Below are 22,430 nucleotides of genomic sequence, written 5' to 3'. Positions count from 1 at the left end.
TTAAACCAAGGATCCCGAGAGCCGCCGTTTGAACTAGCTACTAGACCAACAGAACAGCGAATTATAAGACACACAACATCAATTAAGATACCGCTTTAATGAACCATTACTAATGTAGAGAACTCCATTAATAAACCTAAAGAACGTTCAATAAATGAAATTTTAATTCCACTTCCATTTGGGTCAGTTAGAATTCTTTGAAGGTATTAGTTCATTTCTCCTTTTTTTTATCACAAAAGAGATTCTAATGTTATTTTTAAGAATTTTACGTTTTGTCTCAGTTGGACATACTCTTACTCCTTTTAGCTTGATGAATTTTCTAATGTTGAAGCAAAAATGAATTACAGGGTCAAGTTAAATAGCTTACATAAAAATGTAAAGTTCTTAAATTTATATAAATACTATAAATAAGCATGATAAATCAACCGATGTTCTTAAAAAGGAAAGGTTTTTATTGTAGTGTCATGAGCCCTAAGGTATAAGGAATATACAATAATAAATATACTACGAATATCTTTACAATTTGTTTTCAAATACTTATGAAATTCGAAATAGGATCGTGTGATACTACTATTTGCTCCGTGTACTTAAACGTCACCTCTCTTCCTCGCCGTGGATCGTATCGTGATGTTATTTAGTGAATAATTATTCTAAATAAACGGGCTATCTAATCAAATAATAATTTCAATTCGGTCTGGTAAATCTTAGTATTTGCGCGTTCAAATAAACAAACTGTTCAGAGTTATGTAATAGTATCAATAATAACTAATACATTATACGTCTATATTAATAAATGAGGAGAAGTTTTTTGTGTTCTGTAACTGTAAAAACTACTACAATCTGAATTTACATCCATAATACATTGTAGGCAACGTCAGCCGACTGCTGTGCCTGTAGTGGTATATAATATAATACGAACATCAATAAAGTTACTTTACTAATAAATTTAATAGGTTATTCAATTTAAAAGTGTATATGATATTAATCCATTTAAAGGATTTATGATGGATTTATAATATACATTTTTTTTTAATCTAAAATGTTTTTATAACGAATAGCAATGGCGACTGATTGGCATGCTATATTATGTCTTATTTTTTTAATTTTAATAAAAGTTAACAGGTTTTCCTCTCAAGAAGTTCTCGATATTGGCCTATATAGATAGATGGTAGATTTATAGCCCCGTGCCTCAATAAAAAGGCACGTAAAACTGTTGGTCCTGCTTTTATCGTATTTTTAGGCGTAGCGAATTGCCCTCTGTTTGAATTAAAATAGTAAAGAACAAAAGTACACCAACACATACTGATATTATCTCCCCAATGAATGATAATATATTTCTTTTAAATTTTGTTAAACAATTTTTATTTTAAAATAAACTAATTCAATATAATTAAACAAATTTAAGTGAGCTTACCGTGACCCGTTTCACCGCTGAGTATATGCAAATATCTCGTCTATTTTAATTCGATTGATTGGGCATGATGACACGCGCGCTATGAATATACTTTGAATTTAATTCCTACGTAACCGATGCTATTTCCCGCATCTTTTTTACGTGCAACATCACGTAAAAAAGCTGTTAAGCAAATTGTAACATATTTTCAATGTCTGTTTTCTCGTTTTCAGTTATTTATATGCCATTGCCATACTTCGATGGATTATCTAACTGTCTTTTAATAAATCTATATAAGTTTTCACCACATCTTATTAATAACGAATCACTTTTTTCATTTAGAAATTAGATCAGTTATAGAAGATATTTTTAAATAACATATTTTAATTAAAGATATTAAAAATTAAAAAAAATATATCATACATTCTCGTAAAGAGCTATCTTTGTTATGTGAAATAAAATAAACTAATAAAACTGGAAATAACACTCAACATAGTATTCTGTAATATTCATGTATTGTTTTTTGAATTGAAAATATACCTAATTATATTGTATTCCTCTCTCGAAACTCTTAATAGTGTGATGGTATAGAGTACTGTCAATATAATATTGAAAGACGTGTCTGTCACGGGTCGCTCGGCAGAGTGAAACATCGCAATTGACGCTTATTGAAAGAAGCTAAAATTATAAAAACAAACAATAAATAAATATAGAGTATAATGAATAGAAACAGTTACATTGATAAAATAAAAATATACTATGATAACATTTGTATAGCAACGAGGTCTGTATATATGATACGGGCACACACACACGCATAAGAGGACAAGGGGTTAGCGGAAAAGGGGCACGATGGAATAAGAGAGCGTCATGCCGTTTGCCATCATAACGCACGAGTCGGTTTCATCCCCCAAGGCGCGGCCATAGACGTTTCACATCAAATACTAATAACAAGATCAAGAAAAGGGATTTCTGATTATGAGCAAACCTACAGAAAATAAAATTATAAATATATAAATACATAGAGCACTATAATATAAGGCTACTTGTAACATGAAAACGTTTTGTTTCTATATTTCGACAGCGTGTCTAAGTAACTTTACTTAAACTTTTTTTGCAATTAAAAATGTAGGTACCTCTTATTTTTACGAGCAATATCGTGGTCGGAGAATTTTTAATTGACCGTAAAACTCGTATCTGCCGATAAAATGTACGTGTTTAACAAAACCGTAAAGCTGTAAATTGTTTCGGGTTTTCTGTATCTACAATTTTCTAAAAAAACATTTAACATAAAAGTTTTTCCTTTGATTTCTGTGATCCGTTTTACGTTTTATTGAATTAATAAAATTTAATGATTTAATGTAGCAATTATTTATTTATGATGTATTGACTACCAAGAAATTATAATTATGATTCATGATTAAGTGTATTTTGTGAAAAATAAATAACAAGTTACCCGTCCCGGTTTCGCACCAATAGAATAAGGATGTACATAAAACATTATATGTATGTCATACACATATGAAACTCTATTGGTTTATGAGGCACAAACCAGTAAAGCTCGCAGTCAATTTTCCAACACCTTCATCAATTGTCAAACATTAACAGCCTTTAAATTTCCCACTGCTGGGCTAAAGCCTCCTCTCCCTAAGCTAAGTTTTGACTTAGCTATGAGTTTATCACATGCAGATAAATAGATAGACGCAGCGGGTGGGGGATGGCTTTGTTTTATAATACATATCGTATGTCATAGTAATAATAACAGTTTTAGTTACAAACGAATGATATGTGTCAAATATCCATTTATACTTACTTATGTCTCGATGTAGGTATATGTTATCACTTTATGGCAAATTAAAAAAAGATATATTTATTTAATAAATATTACGAAATCAAAAAACATTTTTTTAATTTATCTTTTATTTCAATTTCATAATGAAATCGTTATCTTATTAAAACTTCAATTATTTATTTACATATAAAAATTAATTCCACGCGAACGAAATGGCGTTGAGTGTTATTTTATAATTCTCATTGCAGCTGTCTCATGATGCCCCATTAAAACTTATTTCGGATTCGAATGAATTAACAAGGTACAAAGTACATCAAGGGAGCATTGCGATACATTACCCTTTGTGTGGTTCATTTCAGATCATACTCTCTGAAGCGCTCCCGCGATTCCTAGGTATTTAAATATTTAGGTTATCAACTAAGTAACTACGAGCATTAGAACCTGGACTTTTACAACCCAAAAACACATCTCTTTCAACATTATAAATAATAATTAAATAAGTATAATGTAGGAATTAATACGAGCAAGGAAATTTAGGAGTTATTGAATTCTATTTAATTAAATTACTGATAGCAAATTGCTAACTTACAGCCTTGACACGTACTGTGTGACTTAAGAAATCCATGCGATTTTTTTTTTTTGGTGTATAATTTAATTACGGTAAGAAAATAAATTTACGGCCTTATTTATAAATTTTGCTTTAGATGTGATTAGTTAAACAATTCTGTACCTTCTTTCGAATGTCAAATGAATTATGACAGAGAATATTTTGGGGATAATGAAGTTGATAATATTAACCTTAATTCGGATGATATGATTCGGATATAGATTAGTTTTCTATACAACATGCAAAGCCTTGTTGTATAATTACCTCAGTATAGCAAATTCCATAACATGCACATGGGCCCTTGGACATACGTCCCAAAAGATGACCAATCACGAATAACTAATCGAGATCAATCTTATAGAACTAATATCGATAAAAAATTGTAAGTTAGCTTAAAAAATATAATCGTAACATTTTTCAAAGTTGTAAAAATATAAACTGGGTTATAAATTGTAATATATATTTAAAGTACACTATTTATTATACGCGTATTTGATGCCCTTGTATATTTCTTTAAACGTATTTTTTTTGTGTTTAGTTTGCTGTTAGTTGAGACAGTTTCCTAAATTCTTATTGAATTTGATTTTTATTTATTTTGTAAAAGTATAATTTACTGTTCAATTAACTTTATATAAGTGTTATATTTTATGCAAGTGAGCGTTTCTAAAAGAGAATATGAGTTTTATTTTTTAAATAGCCTTTACAATATTAAGTTAATCATAACATCGTCTAACAATGCACAACAATACCACATAAATGACCTTGATATATAGATAAGTATATCATTAAGTTATATTTCAGCATATTCATATATGTAGATCTAACAAAATTATTATTACAGTAACCATATGGGTATCATAGAGCCGTTTTGGTATACAGCCCTATAAAGACCGTCATAGATATTATACTCTTAATATGGTTGATTTTTAGTTGAGTTACCATTGTTACGAAAAGCTTATCACGTTGACCTAAATACTGAATATACTTTTGCAAGATACAGATAACAGAGTTTTAGGAAGCGTAAAGAAGTTTATTTGTTTAAACATGTAGATTAATTATGACTAGTTTTTTAGACAAAATAAGCAAACTCGTACCTGATAGTGATATATAAAAAAAATACTTCGTACCCGTAAAATAGAAATTTAACAAAAATTAAATTATTAAATTTATTAAGATGTTTTTTTAAGCAATGAGATATAAACATTCGCGATTAAAAATAGATACAAATTTTCGCCCGTATTGTAATTACTGTCAATTATAGTACGTATATAATATATATACTTTATAAAATATATAATACTTTCGACAATGTTTTTTGGTATCGGTTTTGATTCCGTATTTTCATAAAAGAGCTCAAACCGACATAATTTTCTACAACTACGTCAACATTTTAGGTTATATTTAAAAACAACAATTTAAAATAATATTTAGGCCTTTGTCCGTTAATAATTTTCTGTAGTAATAAAACAAAAAGCAACTGCTCATAAAATATATTACTATAATAAAGCAAGTGCAGCGCAACATACGTGATATTAGTGGAAAGTTGGTGCATCCTAAACATTCACTTGAAGTTTATACCTGGCAATCTTACGCCAAAACGCAAGAACTTATAACACCTAAATAAAGTATATTTCAAAACTGAATTTTTAATTTTAAATTTCTTTATTTCTATCTTTAATGCTCAACGTAAATAATTGTTATGTAAACATATTGTATAAGAGAAGGTTATAAAAAAAAAAAACCTTGCTTTTTCATTCGATGGCCCTGAAAAATATTTATTTTTATTTAACCCATGTGTCCCTCCCCCTCCATACCTACCTCCATAATCATATTTTATTCATTTACGCTAAACATGTATATCTCGTTCACCGAACTGTATATGAATACCGGTGAGAGATATTTTTAACTTTGCCAATTCATAAATTTTAATCGTTTGTTATATAAACGTGAATAAATAAGGCACAAGATTATACAGATGATGAAAAATCGTACACTTAGTGCGTTGACTTTCAGACAGGATACCTATTACATCAATGTATAAGATTATATTAATGATAGAAAAGCGTGAACTTCATATTTATGGATTTCTAGGCATGATATATATTAATTATACTGATATACTATGTGAATGAAATGGTGGAAAAGAGTAACTACTGAGTTTCTTGCCGGTTAATCTAGGTAGAATCTACTTTACGAACCATTGGTATATTTAATTCAACATTCTAACATGACTCAAAAGTGCTTTTTTGAGTGTACTTGCTTACAATATAATATCTTGATTTGATTTTGCTTTCTTTGTGGATGATATCATAGGTTGTGATAGACAGACAGATACGAGAGCGGTCATATAAGGATTTGATTTTTTCGAATCGAATCGAATCTACGAAACCCTAATATTGTGTTACATACGTAAGCATTATTCTCACATAACTTGTTTCTATATGATACAAGATAGTTTACGAGAAGTAGATTAATATGGAATGATGATATAAAAACAAATATTTTTATATGGACACGATCCTTATATGTATGACTTCTCCTAATAAAGCACCATATAGAGCAAGTATAAATATATATGGGAGAGATCCAACAAGGCCTACTGTTTTAAACTTAGTCTTTTTATATTTATAAACTAGCGACTCGCCTCGGCTTAAAGAATATTATTTTTATGATATCAATATTATTTATACTATAAGCAATATATATTCATATTACATTCACAGGTACGTGTTTTTTTTTATAAGTTATATAAACAATAAGGATAACGTAAATTTATTTAAAAAAATCTGAAGCTCTTATTGATTCTTGACTCAAAAATTGCTTTTATGTAACTAAAGTCTGTGCACGATAGCTTAAGTCAGGTTTTAATTATGAATTCGCTCAAATTAAACTGAACTTTATGTTGTTCATCAAAGAGTTTATTTTTCTGAAACTATTTATTTAAGTTCAGGATCCAGGATATATTTTGTTCGACACACGAGTAATTAACTTCATTAATTTCCTTTAATTAATTTGCTGTAACAATGTCTTTTTCAAAAGAAAGAAAGTACGAATCTGATAAATTATTATGAAATATATCTTTTTAATCAGGAAAAAAATATATTTATTTATGTAAATTGTTAATATATGTTCTTGTGATTACATTTAGAGATTCAGATCTGTTTTTCTTTTACATAATTAGATAATTTACATATGCCTACATCGTGTAAATAACAAGTGCTTCTTGATGCACAGACAAATCCAATTAGAGGAGTCAAGGCAAATAAACAACTTTGACATTGAATTGGGGCGATATCTTCGGTCCAGGTCTTGAATAATCTATACTAATATATACTACAATAATATTATAAACGCGTGAGTAACTATGTCTCTCTGCTTCTTTTTTTCTTAACTTTGGTATACTACTTTTTAATGACTAACAACTAACAGTCAGCCTTAAACGCCGCCGAAAGTGAAGTTGCGGACGACAACTAGTCTATGTTATGTTACAGTATGGATTAATGTCAAAAATGCGTTGTGAATATCGACGAAGTTCCTACGGATCGTTGGAAGTAAAATTAAAGTAAATACAAATAGTAATTTGTACTAGATATAATGGAAAATAGATAACTAATTAATGCAATTATTAGCAAAACGGAAGGAATTTGAAAATGAAAGGTTGGTTCATATGTGTTCCTTCTTCGATCTAGACAATAAATATATTTAGTTTAATAACTTTGTAATTCGTAATAGTCGTTACATGTCGAAGAGAAGGCACCTTATTTATAGTTCGATACTTGTTTCAACATCTATCTATATATTTAGTATGAGGAAGAGAATTCAAATATCCAATTAAAATTATTAAAATCACCGGTAAAAAGCTCTCAAAGTAATTGATTTTAATTGCTTGATCATTAAATTTGATCAAACTTTTTCATTAATTAAAATTAGTGACGCAACTCAAGGTGATTCAGCATTCGTTGCAAATTTTAATATCGAAAAAATCATCGGATCGGATTTTTTTTTAATTTCAATTGCTATTAAAAATATGAATCAAATATTAAACTACCGGTACTGGTAACTCAGTAATACACTTTTCCAAGAATATAGTTACAGAGTTGTGTTAATTGATACCATTTATATATATTCTACCTTAAATCCAACAAATATAAATTCTACGACTTTTATTCCTTTCTTTTTTTTTATTATGATGTACGTAGGCGGACGGTCCAATGGGCCACCCGATGGCAAGTGGTTACCACCACCCTTAGACATTGGCGTTGCAAGAAATATCAAGCAGTTCTTACATTGCTACTGGAACCACCAACCTTGGGAACCAAGGTGTTATATCCCTTGTGCGTAAAGTTACACAAGGTCACTCACTCAACAATACTGAGTATTTGACAATTAAAGAATACGCGCATCAAAATGATATCACGTATAATCGTAAGTCGATTTTCAATTATATCAATATTTCACTAGTGAGATACGAAGTGAGTTCTTACAGAATTACTGCTATGAGTTTAAAGTTCGTTATTAAAAATTCAAAGAACTAAAACGTTAAGAGCAATACACTATATTCTTATTAAAAGTTAAACATAACTAATAACTTAACATCCTCATTAGTAAGTAAATACTCCACAAATAAAATAATGACTTTATAATACACAATATTCCGAGAAAAAATATCTTATAGATATAGAGATAATATGTATTATATTCAACAATTTTATTTCAATGTAATTTATATTGATGAATACTGTAAGAGGATTTAAATTCAATCAATTTTCAATATTCATTCCTCTATTAATTTGTATGAATGCTCCACAATGCACTATGAAATTAATCCTGCTTCGTCTGTCTGGCAATTACAAAAAGGTTTCGTTATACCGGTTACCTTAATAATATTTAAGATACATGTGAATTATTCATTCAAGTAGGCTCATAAAAGCAGTTCTGGATCGTCATTTTACGGTGTTGAATTAAACGTAAAGCTGCCACATCGATACTTACTGTGCTTGCTGCTTGCTTGCTTGCTTATATCGCACAACAGGCCCCGCTTATTTTTACGCACTTATTTCAATATCTCGTATTCTTTTTAAATCACTGGTTCAATATGGAAGTCTAAGAATATTACGTATAAAATTAATATTTCAATTTATTTTGATAAGGATTCATTATTTGTATTTTTTTATAATATCGGTAGGCGGACGAGCAAATAGGTCATCTAATGGTAAGTGATCACCACCGCCCATAGACAAAGGCGCTGTAAGAAATATTAACCATTCCTTACATCACCAATGTGCAAGGTTGGTGCCTTGGGAACTAAGATGTTAATTCCCATGTGCCTGTAGTTACACTGGTTCACTCACCCTTCAAAACGGAACACAACAATACTGAGTACTGCTGTTTGGCGGTAGAATGTCTGATGAGTGGGTGGTACTGGTATGACGGGCTTGCACAAAGCCCTACCAACAAGTGCAACAATTAAATTAGTCTTTACCGCAATTTTTTTTATTGTATTCATTTTAATGACTTACAAATCTCTCTCTCTCTTAATAAATATGCATCATGATAACTTACAAAATGAACCATGACCGACCGGAAGGTTTGAACTAAAATAATATGAAAGTTCCATATCGATCGTAATTGTGGTTTTTGCGTGACACGTTTAACGTTTAACAGGAAAGGAGGTGAAAATTATTTATTTGTATGTAGCGGGTATAGTATCCGAAATTAATGATACAATTTAAAAAAAAACTGTTCATTTGTAAAAATATAATATTCGGAACCAGTGATTCGGTTTCGATGTCTTTCAGGAGGTCGACGATACGAATGTACAGCGGAGGGCTTGCGTTCATGCGCAATAATTTATACTGAATCTGTAATTTATTTATGATAGAGAGTTTTATATGGGCAAAGAAAGCCACGCAGAGGTCAATATGTGACAAATGAGGCTTCTGTAAAATATCGTGTTACTTCTAAGAGACGTTCGTCACGCAACGTGTTATTTATTAACAGAAATAAACAACAGATATTGCTCTGAAAGTAAAAATCTTTACTTGCTCTGCTTAATAATTAATTAATTTTCTACTTCATACAATTTTAGATTGACTGGCTGACTCACAGCATAATGTTTTTTTTTTTTCGATGGTAACACCCATCGTCGGCACGACTAGTTCCTTTATAAAAAGGGTAGTGAAAATTGTATCAAAATACTCACTATAGATTTTATGTGATAGGTGGTACACCTTAATCACGCGTCGTTTCAACTGTAACATTTGTTGTGACAATTGGTAGTTATGCTACTCCGCTGTGACAAATTTACAAAAGTAACATTTAATTACATACATAATCAGCCTGTAAATTTCCCACTGCTGGGCTAAGGCCTCCTCTCCCGTTGAGGAGAAGGTATGGAGCATATTCCACCACGCTGCTCCAATGCGGGTTGGTGGAATACACATGTGGCAGAATTTCGTTGAAATTAGACACATGTAGGTTTCCTCACGATGTTTTCCTTCACCGCCGAGCACGAGATGAAATGTGTTTGTTGTGCTTAATTTAAACACAAATTAAGCACATGAAAACTCAGTGGTGCCTGCCTGGGTTTGAACCCGAAATCATCGGTAAGATGCACGCGTTCTAACCACTGGGCCATCTCGGCTTTTTTTAATTACATAATAATTTAAATACATTAATGATTTAAAAATATATAAATAAAAAAATATATTGTACAAATCGTGACCGCGTCGGAAAGGTGGCTAGAATGCTAGCAGCAATTTACCAGATTAATCGTTATTCCGATGCTCTGAATGAAAAATGAACCTGTCAGCTGTCACTTGCATATAACAATTAAATGCCTATTTATAAAATATTTGAAAGATTCTTTTTCCAACTTTTGGTTCAATAAATAAAGTATTAACACTGACACCTTATTAAATAATCATATCTGACCTATAAAAAAAAATCTTCTAATTAGAAATAAATACGTATCATATCCTATAATATAACGTAGAAGCTTTGATTTGACGTAGATGGACTGTCAAAGATGAGAACGTATCGAAAAAATAGTGGCCAACGTTTGGCTATTAACTACACGTATACGTTTGGCGAGATACGATACGAACGTTGCTGTAACGCACACCAAGATAATAAAGTTGGCCCGTTCTTTTTAGTTCCTTTACATTTTTTTTTAGGCACTCTATCTAGATAAACAATGGTCTATGTGTAGAAGGCGATAGTTCCACTAACGAATTTTATCTTAGACATATTTATGCGTTAACCGCAATCAGTACTCCTACAACTACTAAAAGCAAACAGATAAAGTAACTGGGTTTAGTCTAGTAATAATTACTCTGAGAGTAACATAATTATCTTCGTTATAAATACACCGAGTTCGGCCGAGTGCGGCGTTTCTTTGATGGTTTTTATCAACTCATAGCAGGACGGCAATTGGCCTCCGACTCAAGAACATTCAATCATCACATCCGAACTTGTACAAAAAGGCACTGTCCATGCTTCTAATGATTCATGGCCTTAATTATTTGATTCATAATTAATCTGGGAACGTGGTAGATACGTAGAACGAATTATTTTTATTTTTAAATAGTCTCACGTAAATTGAAAGGATACATTGTGGTAGTTAGTAATACCATCTTGATTAAATTTGAATTTGTCGGTCCAGAGGATTTTTTAAAAAAAGATGCTTTTTCTAAATCCTCATTAAGCATGAATCTACAGAAAGCAACTCTTCTTTCAGCATCCTCTTCGTAAATAACGTGCACAGGATTAAAATGATAAGACAGGATTAAAATGATAATACAAAATATCTTAATTGTAACTTAGCTACTGAACTGTTTATGAATCTAAATTTAATTTTAAATTTGTATTAAGTAATTAAGTTAAGTAAATAAGTAAGTTTTTTTACATTGGTTATTATTTTAAATCAATTTTGTGGGAATTTTAAAGAAGACCTTTAGTACGAATTCGGTCATGTTCGAATACGAATTTCCACCAGCGTCCTTTCTGATCATTTTATTTCGGTTGCTTTGAAATAAATTCCTAGTTTTTATACATTTTCGGAAAGTTAATTAAACGATTATGTTTTTAAAATAATCTGCAGAACAAGTTTCATAATGATTTTTTTTGTTTTTCAAGCATATTTGAGGGAAAAAAATAAAAGAAATATTGAAATAATATCGTTTTCCGTCTCGTATTTTTAAATTTGGAACGATAATTATTGTTTAAATATTGAAAAATATCCAGTTTTTAATCGTTTTTATAAATCAGAAGAAAAAAGTAGATTTTAACTGAAACTTTTTTTTTAATAAATTTTTGAAGTTGCAATTTTGACTTATTTTGAAAAAATCTAAAAAACGTGATAACTCAAAAATGGTTCACTTTTGCATATGGGGGTTAAAATTATCGCAAATAGTCACCCCTATCACCTCCTAACGGGAATACGTCGAATTACCAATAACCCTGTATATCAAAGTATATTAATATAAAGTACTTGATGAACCTGCGGCTTTGCCCGCGCGAAATTGATAAAACGTCACGTCCTTCTTTTTCTTTTAAGCGTTCAGAGCAAACAGACAGAGTTACTGTCGCAAATATAATATTAGTATATATTATACTTTACAAGATAAATTATTTATAGATATATATATATAAGTAAGCATACAATATTGTGAATTTTATATTTTTAGTATTTAAAATGCATAATAGATATTTTTTCTACGCAGACTGGGTTTGACCCACGATGGTGATGGGGAATGTGATGCAGACGAGATCCGCGGATCAGTGATGGCACCCACAGTTCTCGCTACACTACACAACTATGCCTGGTCTTCGTGTTCCAAGCAGCAATTCCATGACAAATCGAAGTAAGTTATATGTATAGATATTTTAACAATCTTGATATAATTATACATAAATAAACTTAGTATTCACAAAGAAAAACATAAAACAATTAAACCTTTAACTTTATATAGTTATTTTATAATTGTAATTAGCGACTAATTATCTCTGCTCAACGAAATGGGCATACTCTAATCCGTGGTTTCATTATGATGTTATCCCACACCGCACGGCATGAGAATAAATTTTAAACTCAAATTAACCAGATGAAAAATCAGTTGTACTAGCCTGGACTTAAAAAGGCAATATTCGATTAATGTTCACGCTTAACCACTGGGCCGTCTCGAATAAATCTTTCGTGTAATGCTAGACATTTTGAAATCATTTATATCTATATAAAGTTCGTTAGAAATAAAAACTTTTTTAATTAGTTCGTTCGGTGTCCGTCCGCTATCCAATTACTCGCGTGTATATATGGCTGCAGACTCCGTTTGATTTCTCTTTTAACATTCGATTCTTATTTTTCTTTTGTTTCTAATGTCGTCTGTTGCTCATTAACAAATACAAGCGACTGTTAAAATTAACACGACAAGAGATCACTCAAAAGCCAATCATATGATATAGTATTATATAGTGTAACCAATCGAAGGAGTGGAGATAAATAAGCTTAGATTTGCATATTCCATGTGATTTGCTAATAGCTCCGCTATAAATTATGCACTACAAACAGCTCCTGATTAATGAATATATATTTATAACACAACACTATTCCACTCAGTATCTACTTATATCATCTTTAATTTCACTTCTAAAGTTGCGTCTTTTGTATAACCGATAATTAAAATCTCTACCTCTTTAATATAACAGTAACACAAATTAAAATTATATATTTAAAAATGTATAATAGGAAGTGGTGGTGTCTTCACGAGCGCAGCCAGGATGAGGGCGTTGAGCTAGGGGGCGCCAAGGAGCTCTCGAACTATGTTTTTACTATGGACGAGCAGTGCCGCACTGAGTTCGGTGAAGGGTAAGATAATATATTGATGTAACATAATACATCCTAGGCATAATGATAACAGCTTAGGCGAACATTGAAGAATCGTTGAGCTGGTATTAAAAAAACAAACTTACAATGATATTAATGATTTAGTTTTAATAAATCAGATTCGTTGTAATTTGAAAATAAATGTTTCGAGAATCGTATTATTAAGTTCATATTTGCTCTGTTAGACGCGACATCACTCACCGAAAATTAAATAAATTTTAGAGTGAAAATCCATCAATTTGTTACATGATAAGTTTAACTCTAGAATATTTTAGAATCATTTTTCTCTCAATAATTGTGAATCTTAGAGGAAAAAGTGTAAGAATGCATTATTTACATTATACTAAGCTATTTTTAAGATAAAACGTTTCGTTAAAAATTCAAAACCGCAAATTTGTTAAGTTTGACCTTGCATACTTCACACCTGGGTTTTGCAATAAATTTGATGTTATTTATTTTATTATCGATGGGGACTTTTATATTAAGGGATATGGATAGGGAATATTTCAATAAATTGTTTATGCTGACGTTCAAGTAATTTCTGCTGTCTTTTAGTATTAAACAGATTTTGTATATCTAAGCTACAAAAACGACAAAAATCCATACATAAAGGTGATAAATTTTCAAAGGAGTTTTATCAACGTCTTTAACTCAGAAAAATAAGATTAAATACGATTCCCATGTTTCTAACTTCAGAAATTACGAATTTTCAAACAAACCAATCAGGAGATTAATTTAAAAAAAGTGCCCTGTAAGGACGTTATCTGAAATATTTTATGTCTGTTCTGGCATTTTATACGTTACTAAGACATTTTAAAATTGTGTGAATTGGATAGATTATTTTTTGTTCAAGTGGGTGGGATAGCCAAATTTAAAATTCACAGAGCCAAATCTCCGCACAAATTTCAATGAAAACTAAAGCAATATCTTTTTTCGTAGTCGGTAATTTAAGCCGTTAATTTCAATACATCCGAAAACCCGTATCGTGGTGACATACTAGTTCCAGACAGCAATCTGTACGATTTTCGTCTTAAACGTGCAAGTTTCCTTCAGACGTTTTTTTACCACGAGATAAATTGAACACAAATTATAAACGTGAAAATCAGAGCGTAGGGTTATGGTTATGGGCTAGGAATATTCAGTTAAAATCTACATGTTCTAATTCAGTGCGCCATCTCGGCTCTTTGATGTTTAATTACTGCTTATGCATTTATTTATAGTATACAATCTTTTGCATGTGTTATTAATGTATGTATAAGTACTTGTAAAAGGAAAAGAGAAGAAGTAAATGTCAAAGTTCTTGGGTTAGATGTTGTAAGTAAACAAAAAGTACACGACACGTTTACAAAAGACGCCTTCGTAAACAAATGCTTTACTCGCTCGCTTGCGAAATAAACGAATCAAAAACATTTATATTTAAGTTCCCGATGACGTGAAATTCACATGTTTTATATTTAAATAAATTTCAAAGTAAATATGTTCTAAATATAGTGCTAAGAATTGTGTTCGTATTTGAACCAATAATAAAATGTTACACCAACATGCTTGAAAACAAAAAATACGAAAATACTTGCCACCATCCACTCATCATATGTCCTACCACCAAACAGCAATACTTAGTATTGTTGTGTTCCGGTTTGAATGGTGAGTGAGCCAATGTAACTACAGGCACAAGGGACATAACATCTTAGCTTTCAAGGTTGGTGGCGCATTGGTGTAATATAAATATTGGTTATTATTTCTCACGGTGCCAATGTCTATGGGCGGTGGTGACCTACTTGCCCGTTCCTAGCTATTACATAAAATAAATAAATAAATAATAATATGAACTGAATATAGTTTATGAAGACTTATATTCCATCGAATAATCCAACATAATACTTTTCTAAGAAATATTTGTAAAACTAAGACGCTTCAATAAACGACATCGAATGCTGCGAATTTAAGATAGAAGTATTTCGTAAATATTTTTGTAGTATTTGTAATATTTAATACAAAGAGTATTGAAAAAAGTGTAAGCCAGTGATACGTTTTATTGAAAATATTAATATTTAAATAATGTTTTTTTATGCACAATTTAATTTTTTTAATAATAGTATATCACAAGAGCAATCCACCGGGCTTTCAGATGCGTATTTAACAGTTTGAGCTGACCAAAATTCACTGTTTAAATCTTTAAAAATGCATTCACCACATAACATATTTAAAACCAGACTTTATCGATTTCGTCTTTTATTAATGAAGCCAAGGTCGTAACCTGGCCCGTCCGAAGTCAACGAGAGATTTTACGAAGAAAATTATTTCCAATCTGTTTCTCGTTACTACAATGAGCACACCCGATATATTAAGAACTTATTCCCTTCTTGAGCATATATATTATCTTGAGAAAATAATAATTCTGAATTATATCATTGTTCTGTTTCCAGTTGAAATAATTACCTTAAGTAATAATACAAATACTTTTATTAATCGTGTAGCACCATGTTTTATTGCCTTCGCTGTTGACAAGAGGGTTCATTCCTCGCCAAGAGAATCTGAATTACGATTGATAGGAGAAATTTTGCTTGCATTTTTGCCACTATCTCAAGTTTAAATTTTGTTCTGTATTAACTTGTTTAAGATCACAATGCATACAATGTTTATTTGAAAAAAAAAAGTTAAAAACACGTAGCGAATAATATTGTTTACTGTTTGTCCTTAAATATGACAGAGATAAAAACCAAATCAACAATCTACTTCCCCAAACAAACAATCAACTTTTGTTCATCATGTATTCATTTAATATTCTATTAAATGTAAAGCTACTACCGGGTCGGAATGAAGGTTCTCAGAATCGAACCGGTAACAAAATCATTTGTTACTATCTTCCAATAATGTGTTTAACTTACATACTTATTTATGTAATAGCATGAATAATTTGAATGACGATAACAGGCGAACAGACAGGACGAAAATAGAGTTTAGTTTTTAATTAAAACCAAAAACCAAAGCGATCCAATAGAGGTTTTGAATAATAACAGTAAAAAAATAATAAAGGCACATCCGTGAAGCAACACGTCTACATACGTTGGAATATCGACAGCTATTGACGATTTTTCCAATAATCGGTTTACACAGAGCCAATCAGCAAGGCTTTACTAATAAAGCAACTACCTGAAATCCGAATGAAATTGCCATCCAATAATTTACTGCAGTCTATTTCAATAGAAATAGTTGAACCAATAGCGAAATGGAATGATAAATTTTTCGGTGACAATATAAATTTAAGGAAAAAAATATGTTAGTTATTTTTTTTTTTAGTGAAATTCGAAAAACTCTTTCAATTAACAATTTTCAGTCGTGCCGGATTAGTCGTAAAACGCATTAAGTAATTTCTAAATAAATTTATTCTCAACTAAAAGCTGTCTACATAAATCTGAAACTTTATTATCGCTTTAGTTACCGAAGCCACAAAAGCTTTTAAGTTCCTGATCGCCACTTGCCAAGCAACCTTTGTTTTATGATTAAATTCTTGACTGCAACGATGATTGGAATTATTAAGAGATCCTTCATGCTATTTTATTACTTACTTATAATTCATTGAAATACAGCCTTACAATTAAATATTATATTTTATTTTTCAATTTATGTATATATTCGTAAATATTGTTTTACTTACCTAGTTCGAATTGGCGTATTTTGTAAAAAAGAAAACAAATATATTCCATTTATTAAATATACTATAATCTAAAAGGTCCCGTAAAAAAATCGAATTAATTTTAATATTAAATGACATTTTATAGGCGATAAAATCACCGTAAAGATATAGCATCAATTATAAAAGCAGTACTATTAAAAACTAACAAGTTTTTTTGTCTATTTACGAGATTCATATGGTTTATTTTTAATTTACAGACCATAACAACTTAAAGTTTTAAAATTGTAACTTACACAGCCTTATCTTATATAATACTTAAACCAAACGGTCTTTTTAAGAACTATCCTAACTGATATTATAGATGCAAAAGTCAATTTTATTGTTACGTTTGTCGTCCTGACTACTCAAACGAACATCTTGATACTACGCGTACTCATTCTCAAGGTAACCTATTAAGAAAATGGATCACTATTTTCTTAATATATCGAATGCAAAAATATTTACAATTTAATTAAAACTACTTTGACGACATCCGTGGTCGAGTAGTGTGTACACCAGTTTTCATGGGTACGCCACTCCGAGGTCCCGGGTTCGATTCCCGGCCGAGTCTATGTAGAAAAAGTTCATTAGTTTTCTATGTTGTCTTGGGTCTGGGTGTTTGTGGTACCGTCGTTACTTCTGATTTTCCATAACATAAGTGCTTCAGCTACTTACATTGGGATCAGAGTAATGTATGTGATGTTGTCCAATATTTAATGATTTAATAATGATTTAACTAGCATACAATACACTTATTTTTCGTTCAGCAATATTAATAACAGAATAATAATACATTCGTTACATATGTAAAAACATTATTAAAAATGCATTGTTAATTAATTTTAAATGTAAATTGTGCATTAAAGTTAATAGTAATGTTTTTTATATTAAAAATAAATCTTACTAAGATTATAAATGCGAAAGTTTAGATATTTGACACTCAAGCGGAACAACGGATCCGAATGAAATTTGCCATGCCCCTTGCATATAGTAATCATTTTTTATATTCGTATATTACCGCCTAAGCCATTATAACCGTATATGCAGAGGAAATAAAACACATAAATCGTACAAAATTAATTACAAACTAAGAAACAAAATCTCATATCGAAGCTCGTCTTGAAAATGTGTTAAATCAAAACAGATCTCGTCTCTCGATCAACATATTAATATGTATGTATACGAGTCTTACGTTTCCAACGACAACATACAAGTGTCGATCGAACGCGTCTGATACTATAAAGTTAACGAATCGGTGATACAGACCAGACCTTCTGCGATAATTCAGACCTTGATTTATTGCTTTGAACATTCGATATTTTGATTGATTGTATATAGGAAATAGATTTGAATGATTTGAAACAAATTTAAGATAAAATTCCAATACGACGCTATAATATTGGTTCACTCTAATTTCATCTTCATCATATTGTAACATAGCCATGTAACTTATTTATTTTCTTATGTATGGTCAGGTCGCCACTCATAAACATAAAATTTTACCCTGATTCTTTGAATATTTTGTGCAGAATTTACAGTTTACAAGAGAATCCAAGAAAACGTGGATAATATCACAAAAGTAATATCTGAAAAAAAAAACTGTTTTTAAATTATTGAATGCCTTGCTTTCAATAAATTGACGGCTTTACAGGTGACACAAAAACCAATGCTAATAAAACGACCACCTGTAGGTTCTTTCATATAAAATCCCCAATCACCTTCTGTAAAAACAACTGAATGTGAATCTCCAGTGAGTAATAAAGATTGTGACGTGAATCGTGAAATTACAAGAAATAAAATGAGATAGAACGTGACTGTGATATTATGAATTAGATATATGTTACCGAAATGTATACACCAAGTATTTCAGCTCCGCAGTAAAATAATGTATCAAATACCGAAGAACATTTTTCCAATTAAATAAAAATAAAGCAGTAGTTTGTTAATAATTATATAAATAAATCTTCCAATAATGGTTATAAGTAAATATAATTTCAATACATATTATCGCTCTAATATAATATAGGTGACTACATTCAATTCTGACTGAGCTGACTCAATCGTTAAATGATATGTATCAGGAATTTCTCGTTTACGCTGAACATGCTCCTAATTATTGAGAACAAAGGATAAGACTATTGATTTACTGCCTCACTCCGCTACGCTGAAATTTTATTTGACTTATCGTTTTGTCTCAACTAAGAGATTGTTCGAATTGTGTCGAAATCTACACTTACATAGTACAAGATGAATACCGTTCAAATGTATTGTTATATGTTAATTAATTATTAAAAAAAATATATATATTATTAAATAAAAACAATATATTTAAAAAGTTAAATTAAATTATAAAAAATAATTAAAAAAGTACCTACGATTTATTTTATTGTTAATTTACTTATCAAAACAATTCAATTAAGCCCAAACTCGAGGGTTGTCCTGCCCTTTAAGTGTTCGACTTTTCCCTAGTTCTATAATCAAATCAGCTCTGTAGGTCCAAATATTACTCGAATTAACCAAAATTTGAATAATTATTATATAACAATTATAGTAGGTACTATCTAGGTACTACCTAAGATTAGTTATATTCAAAATCCTAAATTTATTTGGATACTGACTTTAATAATTCAATATAAATAAATCTATAAATATTGTAAAAATGAATTGGAACGAAAACGATGCTATATGATTTAATAACTGATTAATACGCAGCGTTTAATATAATCTAAATGTTTATCCTGTCATTAATTTGTTCCGCCAGTTTCTCGGTCTGCAAGTCGGTGAAGGTGAGGTCGGCATGTGCGCGGCTGTGGTGCGCGCATCGCTCCATGCCGCACGTGTGCCGTTCTAAGCGTGCGCCGCCTTTGGAAGGAACGCCTTGTGGTAATAACCAAGTAAGTTCCAATTTAAATACTTAACGTACATATTTGGTTTTAAAATATACTCAATGGCCATCTCTTCTTTTGAAAAGACATAGCTTGCTTGAATCAAGGTCATTTGCTGTGGTACATCAACTAGATGTACGTACTGAGAATTGCAGGTCTCTTTAACGCTATATTATATTAAACATACTACGAATGTCTCGTGAACAAGATATTCGTAGATAATGTCGGAATATCGAGCTCCACCAAATAAAAATAAAAAACATGGTAAATATCCCGTTTTAAATACTGTTAGTAATTAAACATATTACACATCCGAAATTTTACACAAAAAATATTTATCAGATGTTCTTGCTCAGGTTTGATCCTGCATCGTAGTCTAAAATCCATTACTTTTTTCATGAACGCATTGGAGAAGCTACACTTTTTAAAAATAGTTAATTGCTTATTCATAAACCTCAGTAAATTTTACAGACACTTCACCCCACGTGCTACAAGATATAGTAGGCAATAACTAATAGGTATGTCAGACGTGTTACGTTATTGTACAAATAAAACGACGAAATTGGAGTCATAAATGTATGAGCAATTCAAGAAGCCATCTCAATTTATACACTAAGCCCACTATCCTGAAAGAAATAGTAAAAAGGTCGTAAAAGATCTTATTTTTTACTGTTGAACATAAAACTCTAACTATAGAAACTCAAGTAAGGGATCAAACAAATTCCTATTATTCTTTTTCGATTAAATGAAACACTACACTTTTTCTCTAATACTTAAACAATGCCATTTATTTTAACACAAGCCAACCAAATAAAATTATGGAATAATGTTCTTTCTAAATTATTTGAGACAACATTTAATAGTTTTTAATAGTTACTTAGATTGTATGTGTGGTATCAAGAAGATTATACGATCTTTCATCTTTCAAGATATAGGTCCTGTTAATAGATAATGTCTGTGTGTCTACATTCCGAGATATTGTTTATCGCAATTGATATTACGTGTATGCGTTTGTGACATCTTAGGTGTAAAGGTCGCAGTCTCGCCGAACGCCCTTAGCATTGTGAATGTCTAAAGGTAAAGGTGACCATGTAATAACTAAAGTAGACTCTAATAGGTGTTTTTCGCCATTAAAATTATCATAATATGTCAACAAATATATTAAGGTAAAAAATATTACACCGCAACGAACTGCTGTAACAGATGTTATATGATGATTATAAGTAAGGCATTTTTTTTGGTATAAATTTTCTCTTATCCGTTTAATTTTTTTTTTTATAATTAATTCGTAAATTTTGACGTAGACAGGATGCACCGTCGCCAGTTAATAGATATATGGATATGCAAATAGGCCACTGACAGTAAGCATTTATCAACACCCGTTAACATTGGCGCAGCAAGAAATATTAATCATTCCATACACCGATAATTCCCATGATATTTCCTTTGTAATTGTAGTTACTGGGTCACTCAACCTTCAAACAACAAGACCAATACTAAGTGTTGCTGTTTGGGTGTAGATTATCTGATGAGCGGGTGTTACTTCCCCAGTCAAGCTTGAACGCAGCCTTCCCCCAAATGGTTAAAAGCAATTGCACAATTTTTACAGATGTAATTATTATATAAACATTTGTGTGTCGCATTATTTATATTACTCGATCTTTTGAGCGATGTGGCCCAATGAACACGTAAACCTTCATATCATATGAAACGTTAATACTCGTGAAAATAATATCCGTTGTGAGTGTTCGAAATTTGTCCAATTTTTTTGACGAAATTCAATTTATTTGATTATACATTTCGAAATATATTTTTACAAAAAATAAAATTGAAACGTTCTTTGATAAATATAGATTATTTAAACATCGACTTTATGATAGATAACATTTTTTCAAGACTTTTTTTTTTATCATTAAAAACTATACTATTCTTATAAATTCAATCAAACGAGGACTCTGAAACTTTTAAAAATTCGTGTACCTCTCCCACATGCAACAAATGTTTAACAATTGATTATGAATTATGTGGCTATTAAGTTTAAATCATCAAAAAAAATCGATCAATATTTAAGTTTGTTTAAGGAGAAGTTTGTAGAAGGAGGTGTATATACACCTCTTTAGAAATATCTCAGAAAATTTTGGCTAAAATTGTAAGTTTATTATTTAACCTTTGCTGTTTATCAATTTAAACTGTT

At 30.5% G+C, this 22,430-nt stretch overlaps 1 protein-coding gene across 1 annotated transcript in view; it reads left to right on the top strand.

The window, feature by feature from the left end:
* The window catches only part of LOC113401182 (A disintegrin and metalloproteinase with thrombospondin motifs 1-like), a 59,323-nt gene that overhangs the window by 7,176 nt on the left and 29,717 nt on the right, over positions 1-22,430 (top strand). Inside the window, exons 5-7 of the mRNA XM_026640994.2 lie at positions 12,516-12,656; positions 13,538-13,657; positions 20,113-20,245. Of these exons, the coding sequence (XP_026496779.2) occupies positions 12,516-12,656; positions 13,538-13,657; positions 20,113-20,245 (394 nt within the window). The remainder of the gene's footprint in view (positions 1-12,515; positions 12,657-13,537; positions 13,658-20,112; positions 20,246-22,430) is intronic.

Source organism: Vanessa tameamea, chromosome 7, assembly GCF_037043105.1.
Source record: "Vanessa tameamea isolate UH-Manoa-2023 chromosome 7, ilVanTame1 primary haplotype, whole genome shotgun sequence".
Taxonomy (NCBI): domain Eukaryota; kingdom Metazoa; phylum Arthropoda; class Insecta; order Lepidoptera; family Nymphalidae; genus Vanessa; species Vanessa tameamea.
This window is presented reverse-complemented; position numbering and strand designations above follow the sequence as displayed.